The 14,253-nt window shown below is 38.5% G+C and overlaps 2 protein-coding genes across 3 annotated transcripts in view; both read left to right on the top strand.

Annotated features, from left to right (window-relative positions):
• The window catches only part of PTPRR (protein tyrosine phosphatase receptor type R), a 228,504-nt gene extending 224,479 nt beyond the window's left edge, over positions 1-4,025 (top strand). For both annotated transcript variants that reach the window (XM_074375401.1, XM_045519461.2), the window contains one exon: positions 2,851-4,025. In XM_074375401.1, coding sequence (XP_074231502.1) covers positions 2,851-2,944 — 94 coding nt within the window. In that variant the 3' untranslated portion in view covers positions 2,945-4,025. The remainder of the gene's footprint in view (positions 1-2,850) is intronic.
• A 621-nt stretch (positions 4,026-4,646) lies between these two features.
• The window catches only part of PTPRB (protein tyrosine phosphatase receptor type B), a 111,802-nt gene continuing 102,195 nt past the window's right edge, over positions 4,647-14,253 (top strand). The window contains exons 1-2 of the mRNA XM_074375403.1: positions 4,647-4,784; positions 6,080-6,475. Of these exons, the coding sequence (XP_074231504.1) occupies positions 4,730-4,784; positions 6,080-6,475 (451 nt within the window). The 5' untranslated portion in view covers positions 4,647-4,729. The remainder of the gene's footprint in view (positions 4,785-6,079; positions 6,476-14,253) is intronic.

The following is a 14,253-nucleotide window of genomic DNA, read 5'->3' on the forward strand; positions in this document are numbered from 1 at the left end:
TGATGTCAGAAATAATGATGAAATCAACAGGTTGAAGTAGGAATAAACAGAAAACTCTGTATTTAGTTTGAAAAACTCAATACCAAAAGCACAGGATGGGAGGGAACTGTAATTTTCACATTCCAAAAATATCCCACGGACTTCTTCATTAGCACAAACCTTCACTCCATAGCCTAAAATACTTGCTGAGCACCAGGCACGAGGTAAGGTACTGTGGGATCTTTCCCCCCAGTGCACCTTCAGATGCAAACTCGTTGGCCTATTTCATGCAGCTCAAGGGAGAAATATTCCCACTGACCAGATCTCATCGGTTGTAGACACAACACTCTAAGAAGGTCGTGTTTGATAAAACAGCCTGTGGAAGGCGGGAGACTAGATTGCTGAGTGACAGGGAAACCAGGCTGTATAGAAATATTGAGTGGCCACAGGATGTTTAGTCTAGAGAAGAAAAGATTATGGTGCTTTGATGATTGTTTTCCAGCTTTTAGAGAGCTATCGTGTGCCTACAGGAGGAACCTTAAGACTTTTTGGGGTTATTTCAGTTTGACCAATGGGGTGAAAGATAGAGAGGGTCAGATGCATTCGATGTCTTCAAAAGTCTTCCTGCCAGCTTTGGCAAAGTCTCCCACTGAAGGTACCTCACCCATGAACATTCCAGACGAAACTAGCTGACCATCTGCCACGTAGACTGCTCCCTCCTGGAAAGGCAACATTTTGTTGGCAGCTGGAATGATCTCTGAGGATCCCTCTGACGCCAGTTCCTTCCTTTTCATTTTTCAGAACAAGTGGGAAGTAACATAACTTTTCATATACCGTCCTTAAGCCTTGAGATCCACAAGAACTTTGCTAGCCTACAACTAACGCCTTCATTTCCCCATCTTCCCCACCTTCGCCAGCAGAAACAATTATTGACGTAGTTAACAGAATGTCATAGTTCGTATTCTCCAAGCATTAAAATACACTGCTGACCCATGTGGGGTAAAATGGTAATTAAACCCTAGACCAAGCCTTCATTTGTCCACCAGTTGGACATAGAAATGTTCGTGCTTACCGGAATATACAAGAAGAGGAAAATTTTGCCTCCAAGAGAGGTCAGTGGTCCAGAGCCCACGAGATGGAACACGTATAAGGCTCCGCAGATGGTCAGCTCAAGGAGCGGGACTGGTGAGCTGTGTGGATGCCAGAGGCAGGGAGGAACCTCTCAGCTCCCTGGAACTGCCTTAGCATTAACATGGCTGTGTTCCCAAGCTTCACAGTCAAAGCCAGCATCTTCCGGACACCTGTTGTTTTCAGGTGTGCCCAGATGTCATCATCCAGCTAAGAAGAGGAAATGTTAACACGTCCTCAGCTGGCTGTTCCTCTAGTCGACTTACGATCCAGAAACAACTTATGTGCAGTTCTAGGGAAAAGGACCAATGAAATGTTTCTGTCAATAAGTTGCAGTCACCCAAAACCGTGTATTTACCTCTTTATTTCTTGCCAGGTGCATCATTTTGGCATCATGTCGATCTGCCGAGTGTAATTTAGAAGGATGAAGTGCTACAAACTTAACATCGCTGTTTAGAAGGGTGAACTCTTACTGCTTTAATATCTTGCAAGCTTGTATCTACGGAGATGAACAAGTAAACATAGATTCAAGCCCAGTTTTAGTTATTACCATGAATTAGCAATCACATTACAGTGAGGCCCTATATCTCAGTGTTTTAAGCTGAAGTGCTCAAATGGCCTAAAAATAATTGTTGTGAATGGTAGCAACAGCCACTAGGAAGAATTAGTTAAAACATAAGTTCAACATTGGTTGTAAGATTGCAGAGTTACGGAAACTTTCCAAGACTTCAAATAGTTACTAACAGCGATGCGGTTATTCAGTGAGCGGTAACATTTATCCTAGCTTTGCAAAGTAAAAGAACAAAACGTGAGATAGCTATTTTATATATAAAAGTATAACGATTATTATTATTATTATTATTATTATTATTATTATTATTATTATTATTATTATTATTATTATTATTATTATTATTATTATTTCTCATGAAGTTGGCCACCTTCTACTAATCCACAATAAGAGGTACCCTGAATAACTAGTGATGATAATTATAATTACAAAGGAGAAAAGGCAAGAACCAGTTCCCTTTTTCCCAAGTAATTTAAGGGCCCACCTGCTATTGTGTTTAGATCCCCAGCATGCCGCACCCAAAGGCTAATGTTGTTTCCACATAACATACTCAAATAGATCACTCCAAGGTAGTTCTTTTTACTTGCAGAAAGAGCAACGTTTCGCAGTTGAGTTTTGTTTGGTAGATCCGCTTCAACGTTAACGCAAGTGCGTAAATCAGGATGATATAAGATGAATGATAAGGCATCAGAGAAGTGATACTAACACTCCAGACATGTGAATTTATGTAACCCTTACAACAGTCCTACAAAATAGGTGCTGTTATTCTCCCACTTTAACAGATGAGAAAACTGAGGCACAAGGGATTTTAAGGAACTTGCCCAAGGTCACCCAGCTAAGAACTGGCATCCCAGGGATCTGAACTTGGGCAGCCTGGCTAGTTCCAAAGTCCAAGACTTAACCATGAGGCTGTACTGCCTCCCCAGTCATGGTACGTTGATAAAATTAATCAAATGCCTAGCGTATACCCGGCCTTGTGTTAATCCTTTCATTACGTTAGCCGATTGAGTTCACCTGTTGGGTCGTTTGGACGTAGGTAGGAGGGGTAACAAAAGGATCACCAGGTCAGCTGTTGTGCCTTTGGCAAAACACCTGCGCTTGGGCGAGGTCTCTGTGCTACTTAGGAATGCAGGACGTTAACAATAAGCTATTGCATCATCTCTCCCTTGCAGGGGTGGAATGGTCCAAACCAGTGAGCAGTATGAATTTGTGCATCATGCCCTGTGCCTGTACGAAAGCAGACTTTCAGCAGAAACGGTCCAGTGATTCTCTGAAGACTTACCAGACCGTCGATCTCTAGGGGTGATTAATTGATTACCCACCTGAGGCTTCTGGAGGGAGCTTCCTGCAATGGAAGGAAAGAGACGCCGGGACGTCATTTGGGGCAAGGATTGTGGAAGGTGGCAACGCATTAAAGATTGCCAGCCTCTTGTGTATAGGAATGCATTTGTAAGCATCCCCTAAGTTGTTCTGAAGGTCCTGTGCTGATGGAGGTATGACACAGCGAAGGAGGATTTTGTTTTGTCTGTATTGACTATCTGCTTCACAGAATATATATATGAAATAGTGATATATGTCATCAGATGATGACGGGAAGAGCTGCTGAAGAAATTATTATTGTGTGTTTAGATGCTTTAATGTTTGCAAAATCTGTCTTGTGAATGGACTGTCAGCTGTTAAACTGTTCCTGTTTTAAGTGCTAATTCCTTTCTCAGTTACCAGAATCTTGCCGCTAAAGTTGCAAGTGATTGATAATGGATTTTTTTAAAAATAAGTCCTTGTTTTTGGGAAAAAAAATCAAAAGCAGTAACTATTTTATATGGAAATGTGTCTTGAAAATATTACCTAGCAAATGTGTATTTATCAGTACCTCCTATCAATCAATTACAGAGCACAATGGTTGTCATTGGGTATAAATGTATTTACTCTACTATAGAGGTGATTTCTGCTCCAGGACTCTATCCACTGAATTTCTACATTGTGAATCACTTTACTTTCAAAGGGAAAAACAAATTTGTAGCAAATGATGTATTAAGAATTTTAAATACTCGTCTCTCTTTTACTAAGAAAGACTTTTTGAATATGCTGTCTATCTGGAATCTCTCTCCCAGTAAAAGGCAGATGCCTTTGGGAAGAGTGTAACCTCTCCCATTTCCAGAGGTTCTTCAAAAGGATGCTGCCATGGATATCCTTAAATTCCTAAAGGATTTAATCCTCAAGAGACAAATAAAGTTAAAAAAAAAAAACTACATTCAGCAAACACTAGATGTTCTGCTCAGATACACATTTTTAATGCAGCTATGTTGACTTTGTTTCCTACTGCCAATAAACTTCTCTTAATACTAAACATTGAGTAAGGCATGCATTTTTTTTTTCCTGTTTGGAGAGAGACCGTTATCTGTGTTATCTGTGGGGGAAAGCCTGAAGTCAACAGTGTGATGGGTTTAATTTTAGTCTGCCTCTCCCCAGTGGAGATGACCATTTCAAAATGTAATATTGTCATCACTTGAGCGATAATGATCTGGAAGTGCCATCATTATGTGGTTTTCCTTGACAGACTCCTAGCATATCATTATGCAAACAGTCCATGTTTATGTCTTCAGATCGCTTGTCATAGACCCTCATAAATTACACGGTTTGCATGTATTCAGCAGAATCACATCACCTGAAGAGATGTAATGTTGTAGGAACATTGAATTACCTAAGATTACAATTCCTTTCTTCCCTCTTGAGCTGAAGAAGCGGTCATGTGCCAAAGGGATGGTAGAAGAAAACCTACACGTTTTATTCTGCTCCTGGAGGCTGGAATTTTTTCTACATTAAAAAAAAAAGAGAGCGAGAGAGAGGTAATCATAATCCCTTCTTTCTAAGGAAACAGACAAAAGAACAACTGGTGTAAAACTTCCCCCAGACAATTCAATAGGAGGAAGTGCTCGTCACTTGACTTTTCCCCCCACCGTGAAGGCACATTTCCTTCCTAGTCTTGGCTTCTCTTATCTGGGAGAATTTTTTTTCCCCCCAAGCGAAGCATGAACAGTCGTTAAGTGGAAAATGGAGGCTGAATTGTACATGGCGGTTCTTACCTGCTTCATCCTCGGGAACTCAGGTGAGTGGGTCTGCCTCAGTTTCCCGAGGCATTTCTCCAATAGCTCTGTCCTCTGAGAAATGCCTGGAAGAAGGCGGGAATGGAGCCAGGTCTCCATGGCAGTTCAGCCAGAGACGAGGAGGAGGAGTGGGGGGGACTCTCAGGAGCCAGCCATGCCCACACCGTTGAGATTTCTCTCCAAAAGGAAAATAAATGGCCTCCTCATGTCCTCCAAATGCCTCCAGCCGCCCCTGAAATGGCATCTTTACAGCAGAGTGCAAAGCACCCTGAGGGGGAGCAAAAGCAATTACAGTGGCGTGTGGTTATATAACAGCCTGTGGCATCTTTAAGCTTTTTGCCTGTTGGGCTCTAGTTTTGTTTTCTTTTGTGTTACAGAAAGCAACTACTAGGAGTATAATCAAAGGGGGCTGAGGAGCTGTGGTGTGTTTTATTGGGAAGTTGTTGTTTGAAAGTTCTGAATATTTTCACAGGAGAGCTGGGAAGACTTACAAAAGCACCTGGAAAGTGGTTTCTGAGCCTGAATATTTCACTTTGTAAGGCTGATGTTTAACCACAGGGTGTTTAGTTTTCTTACATTGAGAAAAGGTGAAATTTTTTAAAAGATGCTTTATTAGTATCTGAGGTTGAAAAGCACAGCTCTTGTCACAAAATCAAGAAAGGCTTCTCTCCAGGACTATAAAAAATTGAGTTCGTGATAATCAATACTTTCACTGGTTGCTGTTAGCTAGAAGGTCGTGCTTAGGGGAATGGGAGATTTTATTTTATTTTTGGATAAGTATATCCAATTTTTTTAAAGGATGTATTCAAACTAGTCCACTTGTAAACAATTCTAGCGATGGTAACTTAAGGGTTAGGACAAGAGGTGTTTTTTTAGAGTGGGTGATGAAGGTGAGCTGGAAGAAGTACAAATGGTTAAAAACGGGAACTGGGCTTTTTATAACTTCAGCATATTTAACTAATTGGGCTAAACCATCACACTATATTCTTTGTATGGTATTTTTTTTCTTTTCTGGGCTTCCTTTCGTTATTTCAGTGGGGGTATATTTTCTTTTCTAAGCCATGTGAAAGTAAAAAAATGGGGGGGCTAAGTGCGCCATCTTAATATTTTTACATTGTCACATTTGAAATTGTAAATGGTATGTGTTGAATCTGGGACTATTCACTTGAGATGAGAGCCATTGCAAAGGAGAAGTAAACCTTGTGTTTTGGCTTGGCGGATTTGTGGGTGGGTTGTTTTGTTTCAGATGGGCCATATGATTTGTTACATGGTACCTAATGAGCTTCTCATCTTCCAGAGGGCTTTCAGATTGTCCATGTCCAGAAACAACAGTGCCTTTTCACAAATAAGATAGTGGTCCTGGGCTTGTGCGATGGGACCAGCCAGAACCAGCAGTGGATGTGGACGGAGGATGGAAAGCTCCTTCATGTTAAATCTGCGCTGTGCCTGGCCATCTCCAATTCCTCTGGTGGCCCTTTCCAATCAGTCATCTTTGCCCACTGCTCTCAGGCACCTCGATGGACTTGCCATGAGAAGGAAGGGTTCCTGGAAGTGGAAAATGCCTCTCTCTTTCTCAAGAAACAAGGCTTCAAGGTAGTGGTCAAGAAGGGCAGGAAGTACCTCCACAGCTGGATGAAAATGGATGTCAACAAGGAGGGAAAACCAGTCAATGAAAGCCTCTGCTTGAAAAAAGGTGAGCTCTTCCTTTCAGAATCGATTCAGAAAGTTCTTCTGCTCAATGTCTTGTTTTTTTATCACATTCAAAGGGAAGTCTACACGCCCCAACAAAATTCCTATAGAAGATTCATAAGCTAATGGAAATGGATTGTGTGATGCCCACCGACTCAGAAAACTTCATTATCCTCATTAAAATCAGTCAAACTTTTCTATCTCTCATTCCTCTTTCCCCCTTTTTCCTGCTTCTTTTGTGAATTCAACACATAGTTCTTGAGTTTCTCTTTTGTGCCAGACACTAAGCACTTTGGTTAAGTACCGTTAGATGTAGGAATATACATTGCATACATATGTAATAACGAAAGCAAATGATCAGGAAATTCATCATTTTGCTGATGTAGACACCTCTGTTCTTTGGTTATGAGGAACTATTAGAATACAAAATGGTGCTTGATAAGACTGGGAAGATAATAAATTGTGTTTTTGCAAATCTCTTGTGCTAAGTGTAGGGGTCAACATCTTTTGGAGGTAACATACTTTTGAAATGGTAAAAACCAATGTGCAGCCACAGAGTTTTCTAATTTGTTGACCATTGATGGATATAACCTAGACACTGGACACATGTAAAAACCTGTATGTGCATGCACAAATTCCTGGTGCAATGCACAGCTCAGACTTGCACTAGGAATCTTTATTTGTGGATATAGCTTAATATTCTATTTTACTTGATCATCTTATTATTTATTTACTCCTCTGTTAGAGGTTTGCTTTAGGAAATCATGAACGATAAAACTAACACCATTATTACCTCCTAGGTACAAACAGACCTTACAAATCACTGGAGCAATTATCTAGAAATGAAGTGCTTCATTAAGATTAAAATTTGCCAGGGTTCAGTGAATTATCCCAAATAACTAGGTGGCAGAGATATGATTAGAAACCAGGTTTCTTGACTTCTGGTCCAGGACACTTTCCATTATACAGTGTTTCCCAAATACGTAACCACAGACTTTCGCCCAACTGGCAACATCAAAATCACCTGGGGGAGGAGCAGAGTGAATCACTGCCATCGTTTTTCCCTCTACTGTTGTCTCCAAGATTTGATTCCAAGAAATTTAGATTTGGGCATAATTCTTGATGTTTTTTAAAAAAAAATCTCCCCAAATAATTTTGATCCGTACCCTCACTTAAGGATCAGCATCCACTGTATCTTTAATTTTTTTATTGGATGTTGAGTTTTGAGGTTTATATGAGTCTTTCCACCTCTCTGGTCTTTGGACAGTTGTCTGTCACTCATTCATTTTGTTAAAGAAAGAAGCATCTAATTAGATGCCAGTGAATGCAGTGGGCTCTTCTTCAATGAAGGTTGTTATAGTCCCTGTTCTTATAAAACCTCCAATACAAGAATAAGATGAAAGTATAGGTCAATTAGAAAATTCAACTTTATCTGAGAGTATATAGCATACAGCACCCGATTCGTACAATCCCCTTCCAGTGGTTCATCTAGCTAGGCCTGTCCTAAACAACAAAGAAACGTTGTAAATATTATATACAAGAAATGAGTTTCCTCCCAACTCCCAATCAAACCTTATTTAGCAGAATATTTGAAAAGTGGAACTTTTACAAAGTACGTGTGGATTCAGTAGATATGGATTATTCAAGATAAAAGATAATTCATGAAAAAACTATCTCCTTTGACCTCCATACAAAACATGTCTAATGAGGGACTTCACTTTGAAAGTAAAGTAGATACAACAGACCATTTACAATTAACCACTAGAACAAGCCATATCCAAAACATGTCTGAAACAACGTGGGGCTGGGGGGGGATGGACTTCTAGAAAAAGCAAGGTTAACATTTGTATGACTTTGGTACAAAAAAGTTTTTATATTTCAGTATGCACAGGTACAACACATACATTTGCTTTATAACTTACAATTATAAGTTAACAGATGTATTTTTCTTCTCCATCCATACAGAGTGATATTGGTACATGAAAGCTCTCTGACTTTCTAGAGAATCAATTGTGAGAAATTAAATTGCATGCAGATGTTTGCAATGAATCATTCCAAATGCCCTTTCAAGGAGGAGGGTATATAGCTCAGTGGAAGCTATAGCATGCACGAGGTCCTGGGTTCAAGCCCCAGTACCTCCATTAAATAAATAAATAAACCTAATTACCACCCCCCCCCTCAAAAAGATGGATGCCAAATGCCCTTTTTAAAGGGTGGATAATTAAATAGTTTTTAAATTGAGGTGTAGTCAGTTTACAATGTTGTGTCAATGTCTGGTGTACAGCACAATGCTTCAGTCACGCATGAATATACATATATTCATTTTCATATTCCTTTTCACCATAAGCTACTGCAAGATATTGAATATAGTTCCCTATGCTATACAGTATAAACTTGTTTATCTATTTTATATATATTAGTCAGTATCTGCAAATCTCAATCTCCCAGACCAAACCTTCCCACCCCTTGCCTCCTTGGTAACCACAAGTTTGCTTTCTATGTCTGTGAGTCTGTTTCTGCCCTGTAAACAAGCTCATTTGTCTTTTTTTAGATTCCATGTAAGTGACATCATATGATATTTGTCTTTCTCTTTCTAATTTACTTCACTTAGAATGACATTCTCCAGGGCCATCCATGTTGCTGCAAATGGCAGTATTTTATCATTCTTTATGGCTGAGTAGTATTCCATTGTATAAGTATACTTCTTTATCCAGTCATCTGTCGATGGACATTTAGGTTGTTTCCATGTCTTGGCTATTGTATATAGTGCTGCTGTGAACATTGGGGTGCAGGTGTCTTTCTGAATTAAGGTTCCCCTCTTAATATATGCCCAAGAGTGGGATTGCTGGATCGTATGGTAAGTCTATTTTCAGTCTTTTAAGGACTCTCCATACTGTTTTCCACAATGGCTGCGCCAAACTGAATTCCCACCAACAGTGTAGAAGGGGTCCCTTTTCTCCACACACTTTCCAGCATTTTAAATACTTTACTCTTAAGCAGTGCAAATATGCATGTTATGCATCCATAGGATGGGATTTTTTTTTAATTAAATTCTTCAGTAAAAGCATACTTGTGAAGGTCAAAATCTGGACTATGTATTTTGTATTTGTTTCATAGAGGAAACATTCACGATGCTATTCAAGTATCTAAGTAATATTTCTCTACTAACCACTATGTGCCAGAGTTTGTGCTGTAGTAATGGAAGTAACCCACACCAGTGATTCTCAACCCAAGCTTCACATCAGAATACAAATGGGACCTTTTTTAACCATTTTTTAAAATTGAAGTATAGTTAATTTATAATGTTGTGTTAGTTTCAGGTGTACCGCAAGGTGATTCATGTATATATATGTATGTGTGTGTGTGTGTATGCGTGTGTGTGTGTGCATGCATGTGTGTGTGTGTGCATTCTTTTTTAGATTTTTTCCATTATGTTATTACAAGATATTCAATATAGTTCCCTGTGCTGTACAATACATCCTTGTTGTTTAACTATTTTATATATGGTAATGTATATATGTTAACCCCAAACTCTTAATTTATCCTTCTCCCTTCCTCTTGCTTTCCCCTTTGGTAACCATAAGTTTGTTTTCTATGTCTGTGAGTCTGTTTCTGTTTTGTAAATAAGTTCACCTGTATTTTTTTTAATTTCACATATAAGTGATATCATATGATATTTGTCTTTCTCTGACTTACTTCACTTAATATGATAATCTCTAGGTCCATCTATGTTGCTGCACATGGCATTATTTCATTTGTTTTTATGGCTGAGTAATATTCCATTGTGTGTATGTGTGTGTACATATATATATATATATATATATATATATATATATATATATACACCACATCTTCTTTATCCTTTCATCTGTCAATGAACATTTAGGTTGCTTCCATGTCTTGGATATTGTAAATAGTGTTGCTATGAGCTTTGGGGGCATGTGTCAAATTAGAGTTTTCTCTGGATATGTGCCCAGGAGTGGGATTGCAGGATTATATGGTAACTCTATTTTTAGTTTTTTAAGGAACCTCCATACTATTCTCCACAGAGGCTGCACCAATTTACATTCCTACCAACCATGTAGGAGGGTTACCTTTTCTCTATACTCTCTTCAGCATTTATATTTGTAGACTTTTTTTGATGACGGCCATTCTGACTGGTGTGAGGTGATACCTCATTGTAGTTTTGATTTGCATTTCTCTAGTAATTAGCCATATTGAGCATCTTTTCACGTGTCTATTGGCAATCTGAATGTCTTCTTTGGAGAAATGTCTGCTTAGGTCTTCTGCCCAGTTTTTGATTGGGCTTTTTTTTTAATATTAAACTGTATGAGCTGTTTGTATACTTTGGAAATTAATCCCTCATCAGTAGCATCATTTGCAAATATTTTCTCCCAATCCCTAGGTTGTCTTTTCATTTTGTCCAGTAGGACCTTTGAAATAATATTAATATTCAGGCTTCATCCTCTAGGCCGGCTAGCTCAGGCATCATATTTTTAAAATGCTTCCAAGGTGATTCTAATGTGCAGCCAAAGTTAAGAATCACTAATTATGTCTTGCTCCTTAGGGTAATAGGGAGGCCAGATAAGTAAATAATTATAGTAGAGTATAAGCAGAAAAAAATACCCCTTTCTCCAATATACATTCTTGCCAGTGTGTCACATTAAGCAGCAGTTTTTTTTAATATGAAAGATGATTTTTAAATTGCATATTTTTAAAAGTGCCCACTGGATTTTGTCATAATTTAGCTGTGCTACATTCTCACTAAAACACCTTTTTCCTTCTTCTTCCTTGCCTTAACTCAAGAGTCCCTCTTTAACAGGGTGAATTGAATAGACTCCCAAAGTGGGTTAAAATTCAATTCAAAAGTTAATGCAAAGGTTTTTGGGAGACGGACCTGTACTAGAGTCAGATTTCCTCAAATAAACACAGCTACTGCAGTGATTTTTACTAGAAGGATGAAAAATTAACCTGTCTTTTAAAATTTTCATATAGTTTATACTTCTTTAAAATCCCTTCAAACAACCATTTAGTAGGGCAAATAGAATAGAATTTAATGGAAATCTAATTAAATGGAGTATTTAGGTTGTGTAGGACCAGGATCCTCAGTACGTAGTAGATTACCAAATTAAGGAGAAAATGGATGGAGATTTTTACCATTCCCTCTGAATTTCAAGTTTACCCTTAAAGAGTATTCTACATGCCTTCATTTTGGACCCAAAAAAGCCAACATGTAGCTGGTAGCTAGACTCTTTTTTTTTTTAGTCCACCTTTTAAGATAATTTTTTTAAAAATTAGAGTCTTGTAGATATTATTTGCAGTAGTAATGCCAACATATCTGGCTAAAAATTGAAAACCTTCACTCTCTGCATATATCTGTTTGTCACTCAGGTGCCAGATATCCAGGTATCTGGAAACCATCTTACTTCTAGCAATGTGTCCATAAAACAAGTGACTGACGGATTTTCTAAATTTTCCTCCATATATTTCATGTTACATTGTATAGCTACATCCTTGGAGTCACTGTATTAAGAGTATAATTTTTAGAAATCTCGTGTATAATTTTTCAATCTCATTCTGCAAATTTATACAAGGCAGATGTCAACAACGCAATTAAGAATAAGGAAAAGTCAAAGTTTATTTTATTCAACAGTATTGCAGTTTTATATCATCACATAGTTCACTTTTTTTAAGGCTATTTATTAACTTTAGGAGTAAAAAGGCGTTCTGAAGTCCAAATCTCTAATTTACAAACACTTGGAACATAACACCCCTAAGTAAAGGGCTTCCCTCATAGCAAAAACCTTATAAGCTAAAGGGGAAATTATGTCAGCCTACATTTTGGGGGACACTTGTTCATTTCTAGGAAAGTTCACTTGAAATTCAATTGAAAAAATCATTTCCCCATGATCAAGTCTTTTGTATATATAGGAGATGGCAGAAGAAAAAAAATAATTAGAAAAATAAATTACTATATTATAAGCCTAATAAGAACAGGGATCATAAGTTAGGAATCTTTACCTCCTTTCAAGCTGATCTTGGTCCCAATGGTCAACAATTTATATCTAAATCAGTAAATGTTTCAACTTCTAGAAGGTGTTGAATATCAGAATTTGGAGGAACAATAAAGGAAAGCTAAGGTCAACTCGATGCCACTATTGAAATCATGACTGTTGCTTTTCTCTTCTTCCCAAATCAAGTATAATTTTTAAACCCACCAAGCCATCAAAAGTGACAGTTGCATCTATTCCAACAGGAAATAGTCTTGGCCCCACAAGCAGACAACAAAGGTTACAGTCAGTGGCTAAGTTATTGAAGTTTTATGGACTTACATGATATGGAAAATAACTCATTCATTGCCCTCCTCCTTTCTACATGGGAAACAGAGAAATTTACTCAAAGGACACTACCGATGTGCAAGCATATCTAAGCAAATAACCCCTAAGAGAGGGAAATAAAAACATCCTAAACTTGAAATGGGTTTCCACAACACCAGCACACATCTATTGGCAGGTAGACCATGCTCGCATAATTCTAGGACTTCCAGATGAAGAGTACAAAATTCAGTCTATGGTTTGGATACCTTTTCCAAGGAATGCGAACTCTCCCTATGAGTATAAACAGCTGCATGATTGTCTAAAACTGTTTCTTTCACTAGGGTGTTTCATACTGAATGAAGAGTAACGTTGCGTATGTCAGCCAACCACTCGACAGCAGCATCTACTACAGATTCATTCATTCATTCAGATCTCATATTTATCTGAGGACAGGCACGTTTTTGCAGACATATTTTCAAGTGTCCCTAGTATGGCGGAGCTAGTGAAATCACGAAAAGAGATTTTGCTGCTGAAGTCAATCATACTGCTGGCTGGCTTGACATACCTGCTGGTCAAAGTAAGTGTTTAATTGTAGTCATGTGGGTGAGGGACTAAAATGCATAAGCATTGTGATAAGGTAAACATATATACTCTTGGGAGAAAGGGTTTTAATAGAAGCTATTTCCTTTAGTGATTGGTAGGGACGCTTGTAAATACAGAGAGCTTGATCGGAAGTAAACAAAGCAAAACAGAAAGTTTCTTTTGTGTCTACAGACCCTACTTTGACCAAATTGGCTGTCACAGCCATTTTAGAATTTTTTTCCTTGAATCATTATAACTACATGGGACTTGGAATGAACCATTTATTTATATGTTCATTGAAAAGTATATGATCATTGATTATTGATCTATACTTCATATGATCATTGAAAAGTATCTGGCAGAGCAGCCAGGGCCCCCCAACCATTTTCAGCCTGTGACACATCAGTGAACTTAACAGGGCACACCCAGGGCCACATACGACTTTCATGGGTCCTGGGCTCTTAGGTCTTTGTGTGTTCCTTTCTCCACTGGGGAAAAAAAAGAGTATAATAATTTTATAGATTTTCACAAGTCCTAACATTCTCATTTTTTCATAATGTGTGAAAAAAAAAAGTTTAAATATTTTCTTTCACCCTGAAAGTTCTTTTGTTAAAAATTATTTTCAAAGAAATTCAACCATTTTCTGGGCCTTAAAATATCATGGGTCCTAGGCAGTGTTCCTACTGTGCCTAATGGACTAGCCAGCCCTGGACATTCCAAGCTGTCCACCCACTTCCCACCTCCCCTTGCCCTGAGCCTGTTTAAGCAGCTCTGGCTCAGCATGTCTCTCCCACAGCCTGGTAGCCATGAACTTATAAGCCATTCTTCTTCCCCCATCCTTCCACCCAGCCATGTCATCCTTCTCCCAGTGTGTGTGTGCGTG

This window comes from Camelus bactrianus, chromosome 12 (genome assembly GCF_048773025.1).
Source record: "Camelus bactrianus isolate YW-2024 breed Bactrian camel chromosome 12, ASM4877302v1, whole genome shotgun sequence".
NCBI lineage: Eukaryota > Metazoa > Chordata > Mammalia > Artiodactyla > Camelidae > Camelus > Camelus bactrianus.